This window comes from Pagrus pagrus (assembly GCF_965226575.1).
Source record: "Pagrus pagrus genome assembly, chromosome: 21".
NCBI classification, from domain to species: domain Eukaryota; kingdom Metazoa; phylum Chordata; class Actinopteri; order Spariformes; family Sparidae; genus Pagrus; species Pagrus pagrus.
This window is the reverse complement of record NC_140208.1, coordinates 4,688,566-4,711,530: the sequence shown is the minus strand read 5'-3', so window position 1 is coordinate 4,711,530 and position 22,965 is coordinate 4,688,566. Positions and strand designations below refer to the sequence as shown.

Here is a 22,965-nt window from a genome sequence, read left to right as displayed (position 1 = left end):
TCGGAAGAGTTTTGCCGTTTATTGCTGAGATTTATGGAGCTCTTTGCCTTCAATATCCTCGGAAATAGCAGAATTATAAACCTCATTTACCACAATGAATAAAAATGAAAGCTAGTTGATCTAACTCTCAGTAAAAACCTCTCTTGCGTATTAAAAAAGGGGAGACGTCGGGTAATAATTGTGCATTGGTAGCGACACCAGCAGCTGATGTAATCTTTAGAAAATGGTTCTAATTTGTCAAAGTGAGAAGTTCTGCTCGGTGCTTGCCAGAACAGCGAGCCAAGATGTGGAATGGTCTGCAGTACCTGGACCAGATGTGCCTGGGCAGACCAGGACGTGTGTGAGTGTGTGTGTGTGTGCGAGCATGTGTGTGTCTATGTGTCACGCCCAAAAAATCCCGTCTTATTGTTGTCTAAGTGTCATTAGTGACGCGCTGACCCCGAGTGTGCCGGCGCTGCTTGGCCTCGTCAGGTCTGGTCTGGAGCTGTGTGGAGCAGGTTTGGTTGGACTGAACACCTGGCAGGGCCCATACTGGTTCCCACTAAACAGGCCCCCAATAAATATCCAGCACAGCCTGAGACCGTAAACTTGCAGGGAGAAGGCTTCTGCACCCAGCAGGGTCCCTAAGACAAACAACATTTGGTGCCTTTTTTTGGTGGACGGTGCAAAAGTTTACACAAGTTTGTCTTCATCAGGACTGAATTAAAGCGGCTGTAAGTGAGTGATTGTTTTAAGGGAGGCGGAAAACTGCACCTGTGATTGAGCGCAGCTTATGTGTTAAGTAAGATTTAACAATGAGTGAGGATGTTTTATACTTTTGGGTCGACGGTGCAAATGTTTGTCTTCTTCATGTCTGAATTAAAGCTGCTGTGAATGAGTGAGTGTTTGCAGGAAGCGAGTGTGATTGATGTCAGAATTTCACAGTAAGTGAGCATGTTTTATATTTAAAGTAAACATTAAAGTAATCATTTATAAGCAATAGTAAATGGGGTGGATGGTTTGTCGTCATCAGGAATGAATTAAAGCGGCTGTAAATGAGTGATTGTTTTAAGGGAGGTGAAAATTACACCTGCGAGTCAGTAAGTAAGTTTAAAACTTTATTTAAACCTCATTATTTAGCATTTGTAAGAGATAATCAATTAATAAATGGTTTGTAACACATTATTAAACATTTGTGAGCAGATATAAGGTTTTATTTAAGTGTTAACTAATGTGTATATAGAGGTAATGTGTGCTTGATAAAAATTTTTATATAAATAATTGTCTTCATGAGTTTTGAACACGTGTTAACACGTTTAAATGTGTTCAACAAGTTAATAAACGCTTTATAAAAGACTCTCAGTGATGGAATGTAACTTAGCACTCAAGTAATGTAGTTAAGTACAATCCTGAGTCATTGCACATTACTTAAGTATTTCCTTTTTCTGCTACTTTATACTTCAGCTCCACTACATTTTAGAGGCAGATATTGTACTTTTACTCCTCTAGATTTGTCGATAACTTCAGTTACTAGTTACTTTGCAGACTGCCTGCTCCATCAGAGTGAAAGCAAATTTTTAATATAAAATAAATTTTATACATGTAAAATGTTACTTTTACTTGTACTTTTGATACTTAAGTACATTTTATATGAGATACTTTAAGACTTTTACTGACTATATGGTGACAAAGTAATACTTCAACTATTTATCTTCTGAGTTCTTTTACAACACTCCACGCTGTAACATGTGATGTTATTAAGCGTTAATTAACTGTACTTTCGGTTATAGATGCTTCAAAAAAGCAGTTACAATTAGGGTGCAATAAATCAATAATTAATTATATTAAAATCATAAATATGAACTAAAATCATCCGAATTATAAAAAGTCCTCATTTTAAAATCCTTATATTTGCTATTGTATTAGTATATTATAAAATAAGTGTTTATATTTTGCTACTAAAAGTGTTTTGTGCCTTTTATTAATTTGTTTTTTGTCCTTAATTTATATTAAATACAATCTCTTCTATATAATAATAACAATGATAAAAACGCCTGTAAAAGCTTGTTCTGTATTTGAGTCAGAGTTACTGGTCAAACTTTGGATTAAAGTCAATATCAGACAGCAGTTTGAGTTTATGGTCTTGGAAACGTCACCACATTTCCATATCTGTAAAAATACACACAGACTGTACAGCAGCTCAGTGCCCTCAGGACATTTTCCTAATATATGCTCTTCTACCACCAGCGAGTCGACGCAGGACTGAAGACTGAACGTCTCTCTGCTGAAACCAAGAAGCTGATGTAGTGGTCAGACATGTTGCATGCGCTCAGTGGGAGATTGTGTTACGGCTTAACGACAGGAAAATGTCAATGGATAAGAATGTAAAAAGTGGGCTCACAGGCAAAGTGAGTTTACCAGACGTGGTCTGGCATGTTTTCAGTGTAGTGAGTGGAGGTTACAATAAGGTAAGAGGGAGAGGGAGGGGGGAGGAGCGGGGGTCCGTACGCCCCCACCATCCTCTGCAGACGTCCGTCGTGTAGTTTTTCCAAATAATTATTCATGCTTTTAATAATCAGACATGGTTAGTTAAGTTTGATGAAAGAGATAACGAGAATGAAGCACTTAAAGTCCAGTCTGACTAAAACTTATATCTGAGGTGTCACTGTGTGAGTAAGTAGATTAAAGTTTACATTTGTTTTCTTCTTCTGTATAAAAAACACTTTCTTGGAGTCTCTCAAAGTTTTATTTGAGGCTACATGAATTTTTCCAAAGTAAGAAAAATGTCCCGTATTTATTATAAACCTTCTGAATTCTTGCAGTCTCGTTGCATAAATCATCATCTTTGTGATGGAAACAGAGTAAACAGGCCGAGCAGGTTCCCACAGATGAAACGTGAATGTTCCAGATGTGTTGGACTCGGTTTTATTTTCACTCTGTCAGGGTGAAATTCTGCACATTAAAACTTTTACACCTTTAGATTCAGTTTAAATATAAACACTTCCGTCAGTCTGTTGCTCTGGTTGTTAATGTCAACTTTAAGGTATTAGTTCGTCACAGATATCAGTTACTTCTTTTGCTTCCTATTAGCAAGTGTGAAATATGACGCGGGGGGAATGAATTGCACTATAATCCAAAAGCTTACAGCTCCGAGGATATTTAAGGACATTGCTGGGAGTATTTTTATATTATTTTGGCTCGCTGTTGTTTGATGAAGCGGCTGAAGAACTCAAAAATAACTGCTAAAAAATAACTTTTTCAGCCTCTTTAGGAGTTTAAGGTAAAAAAGTTCTGAAATTAAAAATAATTTGCTGATTTACAAAAGAACTTTAAACTTAATTCACTTTTGAGACTTGTACATTTATATTAAATAATAACTAAGACAGTCTGAAGCACCTGTGATGCCTTGAAGCACTTTTCCCCTCAATGTGCTCACGCTGTTATAAAACAATAGTCTATTTCCAACGGATACGGGAGCGCAATCAAACGTTCACACGTCCCGTTAATCATTTCAGCCTTTTGGAGGCCCCTTGAACAATAAGAGGATGCAACTGCTACTCAAAGCGTGTGTCCTGAACACAAAAGTCTTATCACCTACTCACCTTTCGCATAGCGATGTGGTGAGAGTGCAGCTCTGAGATGAATTCAGTGAGGAAATAGAGAATTTGTGTCGACAGGGCACTGAACTGTAAACGGAGGAACAATGGTATTTTTTTTTTTACACCTGTGTGCAGATGTTCGGCGACACAAACCATGTGGTTAAAATCATTTTCACATTTTGATTCTTTGCCAGATCAAGAGTGCTGCTTCCCCTGGCACATTTCCATGTTTCCTCCTCATCTTCCCTTTCTATCATATATACACCAGTGTACAGTAGAAATAGAGGAATGTCCACTATCATTTTTAATGCTCCCAAATGTGCATTTTCTCAGTGTGTTTTTCCTTTTCTAAGCCTCCTTGGTGACTTTCTGGATGCTATATTTTACACAGCCCAGCTGACTCCCATCCATCCCACTGACTCACCTGTGACATCCCTCTTCCTCTTATTGGAGCTCTTCTTGTCCGAGTCGGCCGACGCCACGCTCTGCGGTGAGTACTCTCCCTCCAGACACCCGGGCACGCCGCCTGGCAGCCTGTCTCCACCTACACTGTCCAGCTCAGGCCCTCCAACTCCACCGCCGCCCACTACTACAGGGGCGACGACGGGCGGGCAGGCCTCGGGCGCCCTCACCCGCGCCTCGCAGGGGTTGAACTGCCAGTCGGCTCTCTGGTAAACCCCCTGGCTCTCTTGGTACGGTCTGTCGTCGCGGGGGTAGGCGGCGTGAGGCGCAGTCGGCACCAGGCAGGAGCTGGTGAAGTCTGTGTAGGCCAGGAACTCGGGCTTCTGGTGGAGGGAGAAAGGGGCCTGCTGGTACTGCAGGTTGGCTCCGGGCACCCCTGAGTGAGGGTTCCTCATGCAGCCCCAGATCGGGCTGCTGGGGTGGGCGCTCCGCATGCAGCTGCTGGCTGGCTGATCCATGATGCAGTAACACTTCACACAATCTTGACTAGCGTCTTATTACGAGTCTGCAGAGGAGTCGAACCTCCACCTCAGAAAAGGAGTTCAAGTCTGAATCTGTATCTTGAGAAAAATCCACTAAATGCTCATCATGGTCTCACTGCATCCACCTTCTGTCAGAGGGCTGCTGACTCTTCCACAGCCCAGAGCGCGTGAGGATAGACGCCTTCCTGTGACAGCGTGCTTCCCCCTCTCTCTGGGAGCGTGCGTGACGTCCTTCTGAGCCTCTGGTCCTGACACACTCTCACACACTTTCCCCCTCTTGTCCTGCTCTCACACACCCTCTCCTCCCTGACTGATCTGACTGGCTTGTGGCTCGGCGGGAGAGCTGCGTCCGCAACTGCATGACTCCCCTCCTCGGGCTGGCTGTTTTCACAACTCTTCTAAGGCATTCTTGACAAGTGAGCCCTCCTCCTTTTTTAAATGTATAGGTGGGAAAGAGTGGCAAGTTTATGGAGTGTAACGTGAGATTGCAGAGGAGGAGCCCTGCCGGCCACATGTTGGTAGTACCCTCCAACCAACCCTGCCTCATCAACTATTAATCACGGGGGAAATTTTATATGCACATCTAATGGGCTTTCCAGACGCCGGGCTTTTTTAAAGGGACATTGTCTGTAAAATATAAGAGCGAGCACCCACCCACATGAGAGCTGGGGGACCCGGACTTATTTCAGCTCCTTAGCGCTTTCTGACACCCAATTTAGTTCCCTTTTTGACACCCTTTAGAGGAAAGTTAACCCGAACCATTTCCCTCTGCACCCCTGATCCCCGCCTGTCCTCTCCAATCCGAAAAGTCCTTTTTTCTCTCTCTGTTTTTACGACTCTGTGTGTGTGTGTGCGTGCGCGCACATTAATGCTACACACCCAAATCCACCTGGCTGGACTTTTCTTTGAGGTGATAGGAGGACTGGATTTGATATAGGCTGTGCAGGCTCTCACACCTCTTGAGGTTTTCTCACTTTAGTGAAACACAATATGAAATTTCAGAGCCATATTTCAAAAACACAAGCTGATACTTTCTCTTAGCAAACACTGCGACTGAGGGGTTGTGTGTGGGTTTTTTTTTTGTATGTGCACACTGGAAAAAATGCCAATGAATACAAGGTGTTTCTTGCTTGTAAAAAGTAAAAAAAAAATCTGCCAATGGAACAAGTGAAAGTTGTCCATAAACAAGTCCCATTTATCAGCGTAATGAGATGGTTTTGAGCAGAAATTAGACAAATATTCTTCTTGAGATTTCTTCTTCTTGCAGCAGCTGTACTGTAGATTAACCGCATTTGGATGCAACAGAGATGTAATTATTTAATTTTCCTGATCACTGATCTTTAATCTCTGCAGGCTACTCGCTCATGATAGAAGCCACTTCCCCCATGAAGTAATGTCTCTAATACCATTAAGACCTTTTTGGCTAAACCAAAAAATTGGCCTCGATCTCAGCGTATCCGTTACCCAATAAACCCACTGAACCACACTTTACAGAAATGCACAGTTTTCTTCATACTGCTCATATTTGCGAGCTGAGGTTTGTGTCCTCACTTTGCTCCTGACCGCTCAGACGGGAGGGGAGGGGAGGCGAATCACACCTCCATCGAAGGAAAAGAGAGACGGCAAGATTTAGAGATATAGAGAAGGGAATACGAGATTCAAAAAAAAAAGTTGTTTTGTAATTTCAGGTGAGAATTTAAAAGCCAGAAAGGAAGAGAGAGAGAAAATAGGCTAAAAATGACCCTCTGGATGCTATAATGGGATCTGTGAGGACAAAAGAAAAATAAGTAAAGGAGATCTGACCGTCCGCTGCCGTGAAGCTGAATTAAAGAACGAAAATAACACGACGCCAAGAGAAGAATCAGATTAATCGAAAGCCAACAAAACTAGGGGTGGACAAAATGAAAGAAAGGAGTCCGATAGAGAAAGAGAGACAGAAAAAAAAGGAGAGTGTTTGAGGTCACACACCAAACCCTTTCCATTTACCCAGCGAATTGTTGAGCCATGAAGCATCCCCTCGCTTTTACTGGCAGTCTGAGCCCTGGCCGCACCGCAGGGAGCAGAGGTTACACTACATTTGTGGTCAGAGCAGGGGCCATCTGTGTGTCAGTGTAAATTAGAGAGTGTGTGTGTGTGTGTGTGTGTGTGCTGTGAAAATATAGTGTGAGAGTGTGTGTGTGTGTGTCCGTCTCAAAGATAAAGGGTGTTTGTGTGTTTTTTGGTGAATGTGAAAGAAAGTTCAGAAGAAAGTTTTGGATGGTATTAAGACACAAGTCGATGGACCTTTGCGATATATTCGGCTCTAGGTGACGTAGTTGGCAGGATAATCGCTAACACACTAGCGAGTCATGAACATGCTGGTGCTCATCATAATATCTCTCTGACCCGGGCCAGATTAAATTAATAGATTACGCGAGCTGGACTTTACATTTACAGACGCTTCCTCCTGACTTTCGAAAAGGTAAAACCACTGAAATACTTTTTCCTTACGTGTATATTTTACAAATAAATAAATAAGATAAATTACTATATAAACACTGAAATAAAGTTTTATATCAAAGATATGTTTTTAGATTTTTAAAATTATGTTTGACGTTATCTAATGCAGGCAGCTGATGACACCCTCTAGTGGCGAGGAGGCCCTAGGCATGCGCCTCGAATACTTGCGCCTGGATCCGGCCTAGTCTGTTTTTTTGACAAAACAAAACTATATATTTGCGACCTGTTTTTAAAGAACAGTTTTCTTACTCATAGCAAATGGGTCTATGAGTAATTTGGATTCCTCATGGGATTTGTTGACTCAGAAAAATACACTATAACAGCGACTCTTTACTGTATTCTTTAAAACGATGAACCAGATCTTTTACAGTTTGTTGCAGAATATTTCACACAGTAGTAACGTGTGTGGGTGTGCGTGTGTGTGTGTGAGTGTTTCTGCAGCTGTATTTCCAAGCGAGCGAGAGTGTTTGTTTGAGAAACTCCGGAGTATGTGGACTCGCGCTCAGTCATACACACCACAGATTGCAGATAAATGAGCTGGACATGAGTCACATCTCCCCTCACCCTGCCGACAACCTGTTTCTGTCAGTCTACCGCTGCATGTGTGTGTGTGTGTGTGTGTGTGTGTGTGTGTGAGTGTGTGTGTAAATGTGTGTGTGAGAAGAAGAAGAAGAAGAAGAAGAAGAAAAAGAGAGAAAGCTAAAATAAAAAGCGAGTTAGAGAGTTTTTCTATGCACACATATGTACATTTTGTAAAGTGCTGCTGTGTTGCCATATTCTCATACTTCTAAGTCTGTATTTCTGCATGAATGTGTGTGACCGTGTGTGTGTGAGTGTGTGTTTTCATCTGATCCATCTTCGTGACACTGGCAGGATTAGGGTCCTCCATCAGTCTCTCGTGTCTGACAGCGTGACCCCCCGTGACCCCACGTTCACCTGGGTCCTACTGGACTGTGGGAGCCTCTTATCTCTGCTACTGTCCCGGAGGAGGAGGGGTGGGAAAAAAAAAGACAGGAAAGAAGAAGGATAAAAGAAGCAAAGAGGCTCATTTAATTAAACGCAACATAATAAGAAAATGTTAATTTCCAAGATTTGCTGAAATCCTCTGTAGTCTCATGCCAAACCGCTCTGTAACTGTGTGACATCAGCATCAGTGCCACTGAGATCGTGTCTGCTGCCCAGCTGACAGACAGATAGGAGCCAATAAACAAGACTACTGGTTTCTCTCGCTCCTGCAGGCCAGATTAGACTGATTGCATCATGTTTTTATGAGCTCATTGTAGGTTTGGCATCTGAAAAGCTTATTCTGAAAAGCAAATTGTGCGTCAGAACCACAGAATGTATTATTAGAAATGCAAAAACTATCATGTACAACTCCTAGAATGAAATGTGTAATGTTTCAAGGCATAGCTGGAAGTGGTTATCGTGCCCTAAACTGTCTCAGTAACAGTTTATAATGCATAATGGACGTTATAAACAGCCGCAGGCACTGAGAGACGTTGGTGAAATGGATGGTGTGCTTTTTATTCTGCACTTTGCCAACAGTATTACCTACAGTCATTAGCCGTGTTGGCTCAGTGACGGTCTGACAAATGGACTGGATTTTGAGGTTTGCGAAGCCAAAAAGAGAAAGATGCTGCCAGCGCGTCTGACTGTGAAAACGTCTCAAATAAAAAGGCCCCCGCAAGAAAAGAGGCATTTCTTCTTTTTACAATTTTGGCCACATCAAATGTTCGTACTTGGTAGCAGTGCAACACATATTATCACCTTATAAAGTTGATGTGGTGAATGTGTTAACAAACAGCAGACACAGAGCAACATTAGCATTTATTTGAGGTCTTGTCTCCGGCTACCTGGTAAATTTAAGTCCAGTATTTACTCTCTTTTTCAGCTCAGTCTCCACCCGCTCATGAGGGAAATATCTGTCTCTTAAGCTGCTTTCTGCTGCATTTTGTTCACCAGCTACTTTGTCTGTCTTGTCTGTCTGGTGCTGGACAGGTTGGTACAGTTGGGTTCATCAGAGATTTATAGTGTAGCTGAAAACAGCTGCTTTCTGTGGCTAAAATTTAGTTTTAAGCAAATTTGAAGCCAACTTTTGCAATGGCAGAAAAAGAAAAAAGGTAGACATAGCTCGCTAGAAACAATACCAGTTCATTACCAACTTGAAATTAACTTCAAAGAGATAAAGAAGACCAAAAACAGGCCTTTTATGAGGGAATGATATTTGGAAACAGATGATCAGTCGTGTGAGTTCAATACATCAGAAACAATGGAAAAGATGTTTCTGTCTCCGATGAACTCCTTTTTGAAAAAACGCAAAAAACACATCTAGCCAAAGTAAAAACTTTTTGTTGTGAAGTCAAAACTTACAAAACTAATTCAAAGCAGTAACGTTGGGATTGTAGGTCCAAAACAACAGATAAAAGATGCTCAACAGCTCAGAGAGCTCATCACTACGACCAACCAGTTTGTGCACTTTCATTCAACAATGACACAAATGTTCACTTAACCAAAACCCCATAACAATAACTACACTTTTAGCTGATTCATCTAATCTTACCTCAAAATAAATAAATAAATAAATAACAAGGACATCTATATATTGAAACCACTGTTGGAGTCACTGCTGAAAAGACCTTGAAAAGTCTATAAAAATCTATATTCCAATACATATACATGCAGTTGCCAGTTTTTTTAGACACAAATAATACAGTAACACTGTGATCATTTTGGAGGATGTAGTTTGTGATGCTGTCGAACTGTATTCTGTCATATAGCCTGCACTCATTGATATAAACAGGCAGTACAGCATGTGAATTTCAGCAGGACTAAGTGGACCCACATCAGGACAACTCTTAGACTTCATTACATTACATCACCACACAGCCGTCGCGTCGGGCAAACCAGCGAATGAAATCTGTAATAATTAATTAACAAATGGTAGCAAATAATGAGCAGTAACAGTATATGTGACCACGGCTCAGTTTGGGTAATGTCTGGCTGCAAACACACATCTCTCAGCATTTTTTACTAATGGTTGTGTTGCAAAGACTTGGCTCAGATATGAATATAAAATGTCTGCATGTCTGAACGATCCATCATACAAACTGTTTCTGTTCCAATATTTTACCAAAAACTGAGAATAATCTCCAAAATATCGGCTGATTGTTCTTAAAAATCCTATTGTCTGAGAGTATGATACGTGTGTGTGTGTGTGTGTGTGTGTGTGTGTGGGAGGTTGTGTAAGTTGAGGGGGGACAACCACAGGTGCTAATAATCACATATGATCACATATGATTGGAATCAGGTGTTGGCAACAGTTTCTTGCTATTGTGAGGGAATATTATAGCTCTCTGAGGCTTCGACCTCTCATCATCTCGCATTGTGAAGTTGTTTACCAGTTTTCCACAGTCCGATTTTCAGACACTATCCTACAGGCTAAAACCAGTTTATACCGCAACGTATCTGTCTGAAATTACAGGCGTTTGGATCATTCTTTAAAATAAACTCCAACAAAAAAAAAAAAAAAGCACGGAGGTCTGCGAAAGTTGGTCGAAATGTCAATTTTAATGACTTCAGTGTATTTTGATGTAACAGTGGAGCTCTGAGGTTTAATGTCTAATGCAGAGCTTCTTTAATAATGACTTATTGGCCACTTGGAAGAAGCAGAAACAAGCTGGACACACTACATAAAATATTATCACCTTTAAAGTTTATATAGCAGACGCGTTGAGCCTCATTTTGTTAACGCTGCGTACGCACACAGACGGAGCATTTCGTCGTACTCTGTGTTGATTTCATCTGTATTTCACATTTCACATTTTCTGAAAGCTGACAGATACAGACCAACGGAGCTCTACCTCCAGGAGTCGGGCGCAGTGTAGAGGTTATGTGAGTTGGTGATAAGTTTCAAACATCTGTATGATGTTTTTATTGCCCGGGCACGGAGACAAACAGTTAGAGAACAGGGGGGAGATTGGACAGGAATTAAATGTGAGTTGGACGCTGGTGAAGTCAAAGCGGAGGTCCGTGCGAGACAAATTTGACTCTGAACCTCCAGTGGTTGTATTGATAAACATCCAATGAGAGCATTGCATTGACGCATGTGGGCAGTGACGGTTATATGGTTTGAAACAGCCTTAATTTGTTGCACCTGATGATTTAAATCCAATATTCACCCTTCTTTCGATGTACTCTTCTATAGCTGTTAAATGCCGTACCAATCCTTTTAGCTGTCCACTAACTTAATGTGTCTGCTGTTTGGCACCAGTCATAATGTGTGCAGTGGGTTTATCAAAGGCTGTTTTCATGAACAAGCCTATGAGAGCGATGAGAGCGAACCAAAACAGTTAAGTAGTAGTCAATAGAATTAAAACAACGAGCTGAAAGACACTAAAATGCTCCATAGATGTCAGAGGAACTGCAGAGTTGGGTGATAATTCTCCAGGTTCATCTTGTGGAGGGTTTTCTTGTTTTTAGTCTCAGGCAGGAAATGTATAAAAGGTTACTGAAGCCTGTTTTATTTTAGTGTAATTTCAGGTCATTTTTGTGAGATGGCTGATTTTTGAGTCTCATTTATGACTCGTCAAATATGGACACTTTGGGATGGCGTCCCACCCGATCCAACAATCCCAAAGCGTCAGCATTTATCAACGTTCTTACAAATAGGACCTTTACTTTACTTCACTGATGGCAAAAATGGATGATAGTCTCTCGATTAAACTTTAACTGACTTAGAGTAAAGTAGGAATTAAAAGTCAACATTTAAACCTTTCTCCTGATGTTTTTATACAACAGCTGAGGAGGTATCAACTTGTTTAATGGCAAAAGTTTAAAAATGAGACAAAACTATGTGAAGTACTTGAACTGAGCGTGACCTCCTGACAAACTGGTGGTGGTTTTTAAGAGTAATTGTTCTTCTTGTTCTGCACTGATTGAGTGAAATCTCTCAATTGTCAGTGAACTGACCCCAAACATGGCGTCTTGTCTTATATTATAGGTCTCCCGCTTCCATGTTGTGTCATGTTACAACAATGAAAACAGCTAATCTTTACCTCACCGATGCTCCACCGCAGAAACTAATTTCCCCGCTGCCACAGTATTACCACATGGTGCATAATATGAGGCTGGGTCTGAATGTGGAAGCCAGGCTACTGATTTCACTGGCAACAACATCAGACTTTTGGTTCCAGCCACATTCTCACTCAGCTCGGAGCCACAGGATGAGTCAATACCTCATCCATGGAAAATCAATTGAAGACTGCTCTCTAGTGGTTTTCACTTGGAACAGCTGAAATAAACCCAAACTATCAGTCACTGAGGAGTCAGTTCATCTCCTTCTGGACAAACTGTCAGAAGTATTTATTTTGATTCAACACAGTGATTGGATTAGTGGCTTCTGTAATTTTAACCTTGAAATCCCAGGTTGTTTGTCTTATTCGAGAAGTCCATGAAAGGCTCGTCCTGGATCTTTGGTGCTGCTGCAGAACAGCTGAGCAGCAGGATGCAACGATCGGATACTTTCACTTGCTTCTAATGTTGTCCAGCTTCTGTGCTTTTGTACTTTTGCCAGAGACGAATAAATCAATACGGATCAAAATAGTAACCTCCCATCCATCATATTTGAGAGTGCAGACCAAATTTCATTCAAATTTTAGCTTATTTTACAACCCTGACTCCCAAAAAAATTGGGATGCTGTGTAAAACATTATGTGATCATTTGCTAATCCTTTTTGACATTTACTCAATTAAAAACACTACAAAGACAATACATTTAATGTTTTACCTCATCAACAACATTAATTTTTGTAGATATATGTTCAACATTTCTGGAGCTTCACACCAAAACGCGTTATCCTGCTGCAACGCATGAAGCTCCAGAAATGTTTTGTGGACTATGAAACTTTACCTGACTTCCCATCGGTATGGGGGGAGGAGATAAAGACTGAATTTTCATTATTAGGTGAACTGTTCCTTTAACTGGTAACAGGTGACAGTATCATGTTTGGGCATCAAAGAGGCGTTCTTACGTGTCACCACTTTATAGGCTCAGGAACACTAGCTGTTGTACTTTTACTTTTATTTTACAGTGTCCAACTTTTTTTATTCAGGGTTGTAGAATCTGGCCACATGGCTGCAAAGCTGTTTTCTGCTCTGACCTTTAGACACACGGAAAACGCTGCACCACAGGAAACCAGAATCATCCACGCCGAGCTGCTTGTGATCACCTTGGCTATTCAAAAGCACCGAACACAAGATAAATCAAGCTAAATGTCTGTGAGGTCCGAGGAACACCCCTGTTTTTGTGGGTGTCAGGAGGGACTGATCGGATATGCCTGTACGTGTGTGTGTGCGCTTGTGTTGCTGTGTGGACAGTAGCGCTATTGCGTGTTCATGGATTACCTTCCTTCCTGTCTGCCTCGTCTCGTTTCCAAGCAGCGCAGGGCTGGACTTCCTGCTTTGGGAGCTGGGACTCTTTGAAGAGGCCTACTGAGCGCGCTCTCTGGAGGGTTGTCAGGATCAGCCTTGGCCAACAAACACCTCAAAAGGGAGCAAACTCACTGCAGCCAAACATTTCCTCAATCACTGAACAGACTCTTTGGGGTTTACACTCCCGAGGCGCAGGGGCACCAACTCCCTAATGCTCAGCGTGGGGAGTTTGAGCTTTGCAGAGGAATGGAGCTGTTCACACGCGAGGAAAGACGAATGCAAGAAAACATGTGAGCGCAGCGCAGCCTGTAAGCATGGACAACAAATGTAGAGGTTAAAGTACGTATATGCGACAAAGGAAAGCACACACCCCAGACAGAAACACAAAAACAGGAAGGAACATCGCATAAAGGGCGTACAGACGGACTCACACACATCATTTCCCTGCAGTGGGAGCAGGTATGTTGTGAGGGAGGGAGGGAGGGAGGCAGGAGGATGTCTGAACAGCAGCATCCTGTTTACCTTTCTGTGGAGGGTTTGTGTTTATGTGTGTGTTTATGTGTGTGCAAATCCTTGACGCTGCAGGTGAAGAATTGTACAATGTGCAATATTGGCTCTCACTAAGAAGTTGTTCCACGACCGCCTCAGCCAGTGCTCTTAGTGCATGTTGTTTTCCAATAAGCTGCGTATTTGATCTCACGTTTGCACATGGAAAGCAATAGCCTTGTAAGACCCTCCGTGCGGTTATATGAGAAGTCTTCTGCTGGAAAGACTTTAGGGAGTCATGTCATATATTATAAAGATGGACAAACACACCAGGCACATGATGAATGGATCCTGTGTGTGGTCAGGCGTTTTTATTGTCTAGACTAAATAAATTTATCTTTTTGGTATTTTAAAAAACATTCAAATAGTTCTCAGGTGCAGTTCAGTTTAGGAAAAGATCACGGTTTGGATAAAAATTTGGATCAACGTTCATCTTTGGTTTCTCACGGGACACAAACAGCGATGATCGCTGAAAACAAAAAATCATCTCGGTTTGAAGTTAGAAGTGACGAGACACCCAGTGCAAGCCGACGAAATCGTGCTTCAAGCATGAAACAACTGTGTATGCTCCTGTAGAGGCCACAAGTTGGTATATTGTTTAAAAGTTTAAAAATAGTTGATTGTTGAGTCCCAACTCGTGAAATACTGACGATTTCGAAGGCCGGACACTGAATAATGAACTATCTTTCAAATTAAACCTTCAAGAAAAACGTTTTATTTGCAATGTCATGAAGAAGTACAACATTTGTTAAGCTTGTTGATACCATGGAAAGATTGACAGCAAAGTAGTTACAGAGTCACTGCAATCACGATTGGATCGTTTATGTTACATTTACCACAGAGCAACTACAATCTCTCTTTTCATGCTGCGTTATTTTAGAGATGAGGAAAAGACTCCACAAGTCAGGCCATGTACTACTGCTTGTGAGCTGAAAGTTGTTGGAGAGGTTCACAATGGTTGATGCGACGAGAAGTCCCTTACTCGTTAAATAATTATGTACAGTCAAGGATCTTTGCTGTGTAGGGGGATCTATTGGCAGAAATGCAGAATATTATTCATAATTATTTTCTCATTAGTTTTTAATCACTTTAAACTAAGAGTCGTTGTGTTTTTTCTACCTTAGAATGAGCCTTTCATATCTACAGAGGGAGCGGGTCCTGTTTCTACAGTAGCCCAGAACGGACAAACCAAACACTGGCTCTGGAGACGTCCTTTTGCGTTTGCCATGTTTTTAGTTGCCACCATTGGCAACCGCAACCCTAAACACCACTAAATCCTGCACACTGGACCGTTTTAAAAAAAAGAAATGTGCTCCAAATCCAATGTTTTATGGTCACAATTCATCTCATAGATGGTTGGCTCAGTTCCAGGCTTAAAACTCTTTATACAAGGATTTTCAGAAACCTCAATTCAGTGAATAAGTGGGGAAATTCACTTTTGGAAACGCAACTGTTCAGAAAGTGGTCGGGCGACTGTCGAGCTCTATAGCGAAGAGTGCTCGGAAACATGAGAAAGAGACGGTAAACAATAGGACTTAAAGGCCTGAAGTCAAACTCCAAACCACAATAGCGGGATACTTTACACGACTTCAGCTGAAAAATAGCGTCATTTTCTGAGATATGAGACGCGTTTAAGTGCTGAATTACAGACATGATCACTGCAGTGGAAACAATAAGAGCAGCACATTCAGCTGAGACAAGCCAAAGCATGTTATGGATTGCCAGTGACATTATCCTCTGTATAATGACAATGTGCGAGCGTTACAGTTTTTGGGGTTTCAGTCAGAGTAATGTTAGGGTTAATGCACTGTCTGCCCTGTCAAAGCCGCAGCAGACGAGGCTATGATAAGACACAAAGTATCTGTGATGTGAGATAAATTGCCAGTGACAGCCTCCATTATGATAATTACCCCGTGTGTACATACAGCAGTGAAACCGAAGAGGGGTTCAGCATGCGGTCAAGCCAGCAGCAGTGGAGGGCATGATATCATGTGTGGTAAAACATGCGGTGCCAGAGCAGGCACAAGAAAACAAAATGCCTATATTTAGCTGGCTGACGCTTTTACGATGATGGATACTGTACCGAGTGAGTCAGCCCTCAATCAAACCGGGGGGAAAAAAGGAAGAAGAGGAGGAAGAAAATAAAAAGGAAAGGGAGGAAAGAAATTCCAGATGTCAACAGTAAAGTTTGTCCAGCTCCGGTTTGTGGCCACTGGAGCTTTGTGTACCTGCCCCTGCTAAAGCCATTACCTCCGGCTGCTGCTCCGGGGAAGCTGCACAACAAAGCCAGAGAATTCTCGGAAGCCCTTCAATCAAGCTCCCCGACACCGCCGCGGCTCGCTCGCCGAAGAACACGCTGTTAATTTGACAGGGTGGAAGTGAGGAAGAAGACGAAGGTGTGTGCCCCGATCCTGTGGTACTGTGTAATGTTTGAGCATCTCCTTACTATTATTTTTTTTATGCAGCTTTAAACTTTGCTTCAATACATTTCAGAGACAATATTGTGCTTTTACTCCACTCCAATCATACGATATTTCTGGCTCCTAATTATGTGGAGATTAAGATTTCACTAGTCAACATATAATGAGCTTCTTAGACACATGAGACGGACATTACATCCATTTCTGACAGCTGACCAAGGTTGGTCACTGATTGTGATCTGGCTCACAGTCGGTGTTCCAGTTCATCCCAGAGGTGTTGGATGGGGTTAACACCAACTTCTTTCACAGCTAACTGAGAAAACCATTTCTTGATAGGGCTGAATGTGACTGGGAATATTGTAATGTTGAAACAGGATGAAGGGAACACTGGAACGAAGGAGCCATTTCACACCAAACAGGTGTATCCATGGTATCTTATGGTTTGGTTAGGTAAAGACTATGTTTTGGCTTAAAATACCTGTTTCTGTCGCCACAAACACGGTAGGAAAATCTTGCTAAAAATATCAGATTTTGTTGCAACAAACGTGGCTGGAAACGTCCTCGTCAAAAATATCTGTTATTGTTTCCTGGAAAATGTCCCCATGTTGCATCAAAACTATCAGTGGTTTGGTCTCATCAGTGCCCCAGTGTCACCGACATCTCACCAGGCAGACATCATAGCCACGGGCAACCAAATGAAAAGCAATAAACAAAAGTTACAGGTTTCTGTGGGTTTGCAAATTGTTGGAAACATTTAGGATAATGTAACGCCACAACACAAAAAAATGTAGTGCAAAGGTCTGGTCATTTTTAAACATTTTAATGCATATTCTTTCTTTAATGCATTATTGTTTTCCTGATATCGACATATATCACGATATGGCACATTTTTGCAAAATCACAAATAAAATAATCAAACTGATCTTGAGCATTATATTATTTTGGTGGTTTATAATTAAGAATTTCTCAGACTCACTACTCAAAATTAGTGAGGGATGATGGGATTTTTTAGTGTTTCACTTGATTGTTTAATCTGAATTTCTATTTTGTGAATATTTTTGCACCACATTTCATTTCACTTTTATTGCATATCCATACACATGCATATATGCAACCATATTCCTAACTAATTTTGAGTAGTGTACTGTATATTAAGTTGATCATATGTCAGTAAATCTAAATAACATTTCTACATTTACTTTTTAATTTTAAATTCTGTGATTTACGTTTGATGAGAGTATTTTTACACTGTAGTAGTTCTTCCACCTCTGTTACTGAGTCAGTTTTTCTCTCTCCTCTTGCTTCTGTTTTCGTGCTGTTATTCCTCTCTCTATGTGTGTCCGTGTGTGGGTGTCATACGTAAGAGATGGGCAGCGGGTCTGATTGTGGTTTCCAAAATCATCATCCTGTCCTCCAAACTCCTGTTTAGCTTGCTTGTCACCTCTGTGGATGGACATGCTTCATTTCCAAGATTTTTCCATGTTCTTCTTCCCATGGCCGTGCTGTAACCACAATCAAACCCCCCATCCACCGCCACTACACTCCTCCACGCAACATCCCTCCTGGACGGGGGGGAAAATGGTCTCCATCACTTTCACTTTGACTTGAGCTGAACCAGACGTCGCTCGCTGAGTGTTGTGTAATGTGATGATGAAGCCTGGGTGGCTCTCTCATGTATCTAATCCAACCGTGGGCTCCCCCGGGGCCTCTCTCAGAGATGTTCTGCAACCACGAAATGAGAGACAACTGCCAAACAGGTCCGAGGAAATACGACGCTGCGTACAGGGCTCGTTACAGCGCCGACTGCCAAAGACATTAACGGTAATCATCTTTGCTGTGTTTGTTTTTCTAAACTCACTGTTGAGCATGGCATTCAAAATGTTAGTTATTGACCAACCTTAAGAGTGTCTTGAATAAAAAATATCACATTTTCATAGTGGAAATGTGAGAATTTTACAATGCAAAAGACGTGAAATTTAAAACTGGAAATCCAGCAACAATATATGACATTTAATGACATTCTAATGACGTCTCTTAAATAAAACCTCACATTTTTAGTGCTAGCGTTACAATATACGAGTGTAATAAAAAATGTTGCCACGGTTCGAACTTGTGAATGATTGTGACATTAAAAATGACAATCAAGTCATGACTGTTTTCACCTTTTGAAAAATGCATTTTAAAGGTTAAGCCCACACAAGAAAGACACATTAAACATAGTGATATATTGTGTTGTCCTATGTCTGTGAAGCTTTTTATTGTTTTCTGCTAAAATCATGGCCGGTCGCTCCCACCTGTGTTTCAGTTATTTAGGGGGAGAAATCGGTCAGGTCACCTTGGGAAATTTCAGTTTTTGAGGTCCAGAACCTGCTGTAATCTAATGCTGAAATGCAGCGGACTGCCTGTTACGCCAGACGGGTCATTATTTTCTGTTTTCATACATTTTTGCTGTTTATTGTTGATAATTCTGTTTATGTATACAGTCTATATTTCTGCATAAATATGACCTAAAACATCATCAGAAATCCTAAAAGTACATAAAGAGAACCCAATTAAACAAATTAGACAATCGAGTTGTTTTCCCCTTTTTTCCTCTAAAGGTCACACCTAATAATTCACTTTCACGTTCACATCCTTGTTAAACTGACATCTCAGATCATTTGTTGCAGATTTACAACGCACACATAACAAGTGTTGTCACTGAACTTCAGCTTCACAGCCAGCTTGTTCTCTCCACGTGGTCTTAATCACCACTTATGTACATTACTGATGTAACAGACGCATCTGCAGGCTAATTCTGCAGTGCAGCAAAGACCCAGCCACTCTGTTATGTATAAATCTAAACCTGCTTAAGGCCTGTTTGAAGCTGCTGACAGCTCAAGGACCAGCGGACAAGAGCACCAATACATTTACACAGATGAGAGCGTCATCATGTGCGTTGGACAAGATTTTATACAACACTGCCCTCTACCTGCTGCTGAAGGAGCTTCAGTGAGATGTGGGAGAGCATCTTTAACTTTGCTTCCACTCAGCGCAAACAAATACCATCTTTTATTCCATTACTATATTAATAATGCACCACAGTTCATCCATTATCGTTTTAATGATATCAATATATATCACAACATGGCAAATGTTTCCAAAATCTTGAATAAAATAATCAGAACATAAATAGTGCTAGAAATTTCTCAGAATCCTTCATTTGGGAAACAAAATAAGTTCATATCATCACAGTATGATTGACTGAACTCATCAGTAGTATTTTAAATACTGTATTAATATCATTTACAGTACAAAGAAAGAGGTCATTCTGCATTATGAGTACTTTTACTTATGACATTTGAATATATTAAGCTAATAATACTTATGGAGTATTTTAATATTGTGGTATTTCTAATTTCACAGTGGCACTGTATACACTGTAAAAAATGACCAAGTAAAGTAGACTAATAATTTTAAGTTGTTAAACTTTTAGCAAGTACAAGTTTAATTTAATAGTCTACTTAAATTTAGCTCTAGCAATCGACAGCAACAGTTGCTCTCTTGTCTTTTCCTGTTTTGGAGCTTAGTTAAGTGTCATATATTTGTTAATATTTGCACTAAAGATATTTACACTCTTTCCTGTTTTTTACTGCAGTTGCTGCACAGCAATTTCCTTTACGATGTCTCATCGTATCTAAGAGAAAACAGCTCAGTACATTTAAATACAATTCTTAAATTAATGTTTTTATTTTCAATTTCATTTTTAAATTGTGTTATTTCTGATCTGATTTCCTCAACCTGATAATGTGAGTTTCAGTGAGCCTTCCTCCTCTTATTTGTCTGTATGTGTGCATGTGTTTGTCCGTGTCCGTCTCCTTGGTGGAGTGATAGCGGCATTAAAACATTACACAGCCAAATTATGGCCATTAAATTAAAACGGCTTCACCTTGTGAAACATATATTTTAAAGAGTGGGCGTATACAACAAAAGAGACATTAAACATAATGACATATTCTGCTGTCTTTTGTGAAGTATTTTATAGTTTCTGCTAAAATCATGCCGGGTCGGTCCCTCCTGTGCTTCAGTTATTTAGAGGCATAAAGCAGCCAGGCCAGCTTGGAAATTTAATGTTTTGAGGTCCAGCTGTAAAGTAAGAAGAGGGAACCCAGGAGTTGTTATATAAAAGACAGTGAATATTAGATGTACATCAGGTTTACATAAACATGACTTCAAATGAATGTTAATGCTGCTCTGTAACAGCTGGATGTGTAAATAAGCAACTGCTAAAAGAATTAAATATGTTGTCTGAACACAGGACTAAAATAATGTACTATCTGTGATGAACAGCTCTGAAGACTAGGCATCACATGAAAATAATTTTTCTGTCTGTCCATTACCATGAAATATAGTGTATTGTGCTGTGGACTGAGATTGCATTCCAGATTAATTTAATTCACATTAAGCTAATGTCTTGACTGTTGTCTTAAAGCACCAGCTGTCCATTTGTGTTTTTACACGAGCGCAAAGTGAAAACAATTACGCAAACAGTGCAAACCTTATATAGTCAGAATCCATGGCGAAGAGGCAATCTCGTCCAAGAACATGAAATAAAAAATGCGCACCAATTAGGCCACAATAGCTTCAACATGTTTAGTAAATTAAATTTAATACCGAGTGTTCAGAGAAGTTTGGAATCGGATAAATTTATATTGAATCACCTTGTAACTGTGCAGAGAAATTCAGGAATAATTGACCCTTTGGCACAAGAACGCAGACCTCTTTTCAGTGAACTCTTCATTTTAATGAAACAAAAAAGTTTGTAAAAGTTTGTGGGACACTGGGGACACAGGTCCTGTCCAGCGCTTTGACTTGTTCCTGCCAGGTAATTTTACAAGTCCCTGTGAAGACAGATCTGACAGCAGAGAGAGAGTATGAGAGAGTATAAGAAAGAGAGAGATGATAGAGCGCCTTAACATGTGCCAGAGAGAAAGGAGTTCTTCTGGAGGCCAGAACTGCGTGTTGCAGAACCCGAGCCAGAAGAAAGGCTTCGCTGTGACCTTTCTGCTCCCCACAGGGAGCGAGAGTGATGGCTGGATGTCAAGAAGAGAAAAAAATGAGTAGTTAAATGTAGAACTCCTTCTCGTCCTCCGTCTCCTGCAGGTCAGGTGCACCGTGGAGCCTCGGGTTTGTGGATTCACAAGTTGAGCTTGAATCGTGCAGACTCTTCTTGTCCTGCCAAACTCCTGTTGACATGCTTGTCCATGCCAACAGAAACATTTGAGGCTGCGTTTCCTGACGCCATGAACAGTGACCCGTGAACAATTTCCCAAAAACGCATTTCAAGCAAAGCAAAGGGCGAAAAGGAAACCGGAAAAGAAACTGACAATTCATTCTGGCCAGATGAGCTCTGCTGTGGATCTCCAACCCTCATTCCACAGCTGGATGCTGAAACTTCGATCTGATTGTAATTGAAACCGGCAGACGTAATCATGCATCGCTATTTGAAAAATTCTTCAGTATGAATGGAGCAAGAAACTTTTTGGGAGGAAAACAATACTTTGTTGCAGTATGCAACAGAAATGATTGATTTACAGTAAATCAAACAGTCGTAAAAGAACAAACTGTCAGTTCACTTCAGTAGAGAATGACTGTTAATCGTGGTCTGTTATGGTGATATTCTCCACCAGAAAAACATCCATATAGGTCGTCTGCACAAGCTTATTACAAGCCCTTTTTAAGTTACTGTGAGGCAGCAGCCTCCGTTGGCCGCAGTTATTATGACGAGAGCAAAGGAGGAAGTCAGGTAAAGTATAAGAGAGTATAAAGTGCTCTGATTATTTGAATTCACCTTCCTGATGTTTTAGTCTGTTTGTTTTATTTACATGTCGTACATGTCATGATATGTCAATGCAAGTCCAATATTCTCTCTGTTTTTACTCTGTTTTTGGTCTCTACCAACTCGCAGCAAGTTTCTCGTTCCACACTATATCATTTTACCCATTGTCAACATAAATATATTGATTTACGCAGTTTTAAAGGACCAGTAGGATTTAGTGCCATCCAGCAGTGAGGTTGCAGATCGCAGCGAACTGAATCATCTGACCTGAAAAACGGGAAGTGTCCTCTTTAGAGCCAGTGTTTGGTTTGTTCGTTCTGGGCTACTGTAGGAACATGGTGGTGCAACACGGGGGACTCTGAGGACACACTTCCTCTGTAGATATCAACGTCTCCTACGGAAACAAAAATACCCTAATTATAGGTTTCAGGTGATTATACTAGTAATGGAACCATATTATTACCATTAATCCCCCGAAATCTTTACAAACTGGAGCTTTAAGTATACCTAATCATATCCTCATACAAGCTAAATCTTGTTTCTCCATTTAAAAATCTATTGTTAGTCTCACTATTTAACTAGAGACTATTCAAACACAATTTGTGGTTCGTCATTTAAAACTGCAATAATACTTTCTTGTGATTTTTTTATGAACCCAAATTGGGCGAAATTACTTTCAGATTTAAATAAAACTGGTTTAATCTTTAATCTTTAGTAGTTATAAAGAAATA

General features: G+C 40.8%; 1 protein-coding gene across 1 annotated transcript in view; it reads right to left on the bottom strand.

Annotated features, from left to right (window-relative positions):
• Window positions 1–22,965, bottom strand: part of meox1 (mesenchyme homeobox 1) — a 77,501-nt gene that overhangs the window by 6,083 nt on the left and 48,453 nt on the right. Inside the window, exon 2 of the mRNA XM_084343332.1 lies at window positions 4,003–4,951. Coding sequence (XP_084199458.1) covers window positions 4,003–4,498 — 496 coding nt within the window. The 5' untranslated portion in view covers window positions 4,499–4,951. The remainder of the gene's footprint in view (window positions 1–4,002; window positions 4,952–22,965) is intronic.